The sequence below is a fragment of the Triticum aestivum genome, unplaced genomic scaffold (genome assembly GCF_018294505.1).
Source record: "Triticum aestivum cultivar Chinese Spring unplaced genomic scaffold, IWGSC CS RefSeq v2.1 scaffold27807, whole genome shotgun sequence".
Taxonomy (NCBI): Eukaryota; Viridiplantae; Streptophyta; class Magnoliopsida; order Poales; family Poaceae; genus Triticum; species Triticum aestivum.
Window position 1 is genome coordinate 1 of NW_025232968.1, and position 3687 is coordinate 3687.

The window sequence follows — 3687 nt, forward strand, 5'->3', positions numbered from 1 at the left end:
AGAGAGAGAGAGGAGGAAGTGGAGGAAGTGGAGGTCCTGGTACTATAAGAGAGAGAGAGAGAGAGGTCCTGGTACTATATAAAGAGAGACATGCATCTACGTACTACATACCCACAGCTAAAGCTAATCATTCACTTGGCCGCCACAACCATGGATTTCCTTATGCTCCTGGCCGTTCTCTCATGCCTCCTAGCCGGAATGGCCTTTGGACGAGGGTACACTAAGCGAGCCCGTGCTCAGGCGACCACCCACCACGTCAGCGATCCAGCTGTTGCTCACCGAGCGCTCATCGAGAACGCCGATCAGTTCTTTAACCGGCCACGGACGAGCGTCCCCGGCTCCCTCGCCGTCTGGCGCAATGGCGAACGGAACGACAACATAGCCACGGTGATGTACGGCCCGCATTTGCGAGTGCTCCGGTGCAACCTCACCGCCGAGATCCTCTCACGCCTCGGTTCCTTAGCCCCACTGCATGAGGAGGCAGCTCGGGCCCTCGTCGCGGACTTCTCCGCCCTATGCCGCGGCGGCGGCGGCGAGGTGGCCATCCGTGAGCCACTCACCACGGCTGTGTTCGCGCTAGCCACACGCATGTGCTTCGGCGACATTGTCGACGCCGGCCACAGGATCACCATGGGGGAGGTGATACGGCAGTCCATTGTCCTCGCTGGAGAGCTCACAACTAGCCTCGGTGCCTCGATGCTATCCAAGCTCGCCAACTGGAGGCGGATACGCCGGATCTACACGTTGCTCGACCGGCAGGTCGAGCTGTACCTCCCTTTGATCGCCGCACGGAGGCAGTCACAGTCTCAACTCTGCGGTAATGGTGGCACTGTCCGTCCATACATCGACACGCTCCTTGATCTCCGTGTCCCTGACGACGGTGATGCCCCCGCGGGGCGTCCTCTTCGACGCGGCGAGCTGGTGGCTCTTGTCTTCGAGTTCCTTGGCGCAGCCACGGGGTCAACCGCAACATGTGTCGAGTGGACGCTCGCCCACCTCATCGACCAGCCGGAGGTCCAGGACAAGCTGCGCTGCGAGATTGATGGTGAGGCCGACGCCGGCGGGATACTCTCGAGCAAAAGCCTTCGCGGTGGTATGCCGTATCTGAACGCCGTTGTGCAAGAGAGCCTCCGCATGCATCCGCCAGTTCCGGTAATCGTTCGGAGCGTCCACGGCGAGGGCGCCAAAGCAATCGGCGGCATGACCGCTGTGCCGGCGGACGGCGCCATGGTGGTGTTCAACCTAGGTGACATCGGAAGAGACCACAAGACGTGGACCAATCCCAACAAGCTCCAGCCAGAGCGGTTCCTTGGCGGAGGCGAGGCGGAGGACATCGGCCCGGCGCCAGGCCCCAAGGAGATAAGGATGATGCCGTTCGGTGCGGGACATAGGCACTGCCCGGCTGTGAACATGGGAATGCTGCACATCAAGTGCTTCTTGGCGGCGCTCGTGCACGAGTTCGACTGGACACCGTCGGCGGCGGAAGACTGCAGCGGCGGTGTCGACATGACTGAGCAGGCCGGCGGCTTTGTCAAACTAATGAAGAAGCCACTCTGTGCGCGTGTCACACGACGCACTTAATTTCTTTGCATACCCTTGGTAATCTTATGACCGGTTTTCTGCCTGTGTTTTCCCGTTTGTACGTGTGCGGTTCTGTTTCTTTGTTGATGTTTGTTTGAGTTTGCTTATATATACCACATCGGACCATGTCGTATGTGTGATTCTATTTTGCATCAAATAATAGCAAATCCTCCCTCTCGTTCTTGTTGTTATTGCTTTTTCTTGACTTCTTTTTTTTGCGGGTGTTCTTGACTTATTTGGTCATAAGCTATAATTTGTTTGCCATATAAGCTGGCTTTGCTGGATATATTGTTGAAACTGTTGCACGGTCCACTTGGATTCTTCGGACAAACGGGCTAGCACAAATGCTAGCACCCTGAGCTTTTGATTCCGGGCCTAGGGCCTTCCTAATAAGAACTCACAGGTCTATTGTTTCGTCAACAGACTAGCTTGAAGTTTCTCAAAAAAGAAAAGGAAAACAGACTAGCTTGAAGCGGCGCTGATATGCATCGCCTGTAGTGATACAAAGCGCACGTGCATCGCTCGCGTCCTAAAAAACAGGAAGCTTCACAAAGATGTAGGAGAATTAAAAAGAAAAAAAAAGAACAATAAAAAAGGGAAAGAAACAAAAATGTGACAAAAAATACAAAACAAAAGACAGGGAAAATAAATAAATAATCGAAAACAAATCAGAAAGCCACCAAGGAAGACCGCAGGAGAAAAACATTCCAAAAGCTTCACAAAATCGGATGAGAAGCTTCCAAAAAGATCACAACGCTATCTTTGCTCAACCACTTGCGTGTCCATAATGGGCTGGCCGAAATTCAATTGCTAGTTGGTTATCGCGAAGATACATATCAAAATACGTGATACTCCCTCCGTTCTATAATGTAAGATCATTTTTAACACTAGTGTAATGTAAAAAAACGCTTTTATATTATGAGAAGGGAGTACATATCAGTAAAGAAAATATTTAAAACTTTCCATTCAAATTTATTAGAATTAGTTCATTTAAAACTAATGAAATATAAAATGTAAAGTTAATATATACAGTTACTAAGCTTCCTTGAAATGAGCTCTCCTAGCGAATCTAGGGGTGTGAAAGGGTGCATGGGCCCTGGGTGACAATGGGTGAGACGTGTTGGTGGGCAGCTCGGTCCCTTGCATGTCCAGTTTTCTTGTGTACATGGGCAGTTGGCTAGCTGGTCCATTGCACGTCCGTTTGTCTAGCTAAGAAAGAAAAAGACCGCTACCACACCCAGCCAATAAAAGACTCTCAACGGGAAAAACTGATTGAACAGAGAAAATATTATTAACTAAAATGTATTAATTAACGAATCAACATTCGTGTGTCCAATCCTAAGTAGTGATGTTCCTTTTCTTCTAACTTGTAACTGACATCGCTTGGAGGCAGCTTCTCTCTATGTATATATACCTTTTCTATCAACGGAACTAGAGAGGTTGGTTATCTCTCTCCCCCCTCTCTCACCCTTGCATTTTTTCAGATATATGTTCTTTTACTTTTGTTTAAATTTGAAGTTTTTTTTCTTTTTTCTTCTATTTCCGAATATTTCTTTTGAAATAAGTGTGAACATTTTTACAACATCTCACTAACTATTTTTAAATTTCATGAAAGTTTCTCGAAAACATGAACGTTTTTTATTAGATAAATGAATACTTTTTAGATTGTATGACTTTTGACATGTGTGCACACATTTTAAGTAATACACAAACACGGTTTGTAACTTTTTAGTGAGATGAACACGGTTTGTAACTATATGAGCATGTTTGCAATGCACGGACATTTTTAAAGCATGGGAATTTTTCAAAATTGAACACTTGTTTCAAATTTATTACCATTTATTTAAAATGTGCGAACACATCATGTCATGAACATATTTTAAAATGTACAAGCATATTTATAAAAAGTCGATGATATTTATTTTTTTAAGTTCATGGACATTTTATAAAATACCATTTGAAATTACATACACATTTACTTATTTTTCAGAACTTCAGTAAGAAAACACACGTAAAAATAATAAAAGAAACGAAATCAAGCCAACCTATACTAATGGATCGGCCCAATATATAAAGTAGCGGGCAGGGCCGTGCCATGGGTTGGGC

General features: G+C 46.6%; 1 protein-coding gene across 1 annotated transcript; it reads left to right on the plus strand.

Moving 5' to 3' along the window:
* The first annotated feature begins 8 nt into the window (after positions 1 to 8).
* LOC123175987 (cytochrome P450 89A2) lies at positions 9 to 1758 on the plus strand. The gene has a single exon (XM_044590420.1). It carries the CDS (start codon positions 91 to 93, stop codon positions 1579 to 1581), a length of 1491 nt encoding a protein of 496 aa, XP_044446355.1. The 5' UTR covers positions 9 to 90; the 3' UTR covers positions 1582 to 1758.
* Positions 1759 to 3687: the final 1929 nt, after the last annotated feature.

Coding starts and splice junctions, on each gene's coding strand:
- LOC123175987 (XM_044590420.1), top strand. CDS start 91: ATGCATCTACGTACTACATACCCACAGCTAAAGCTAATCATTCACTTG.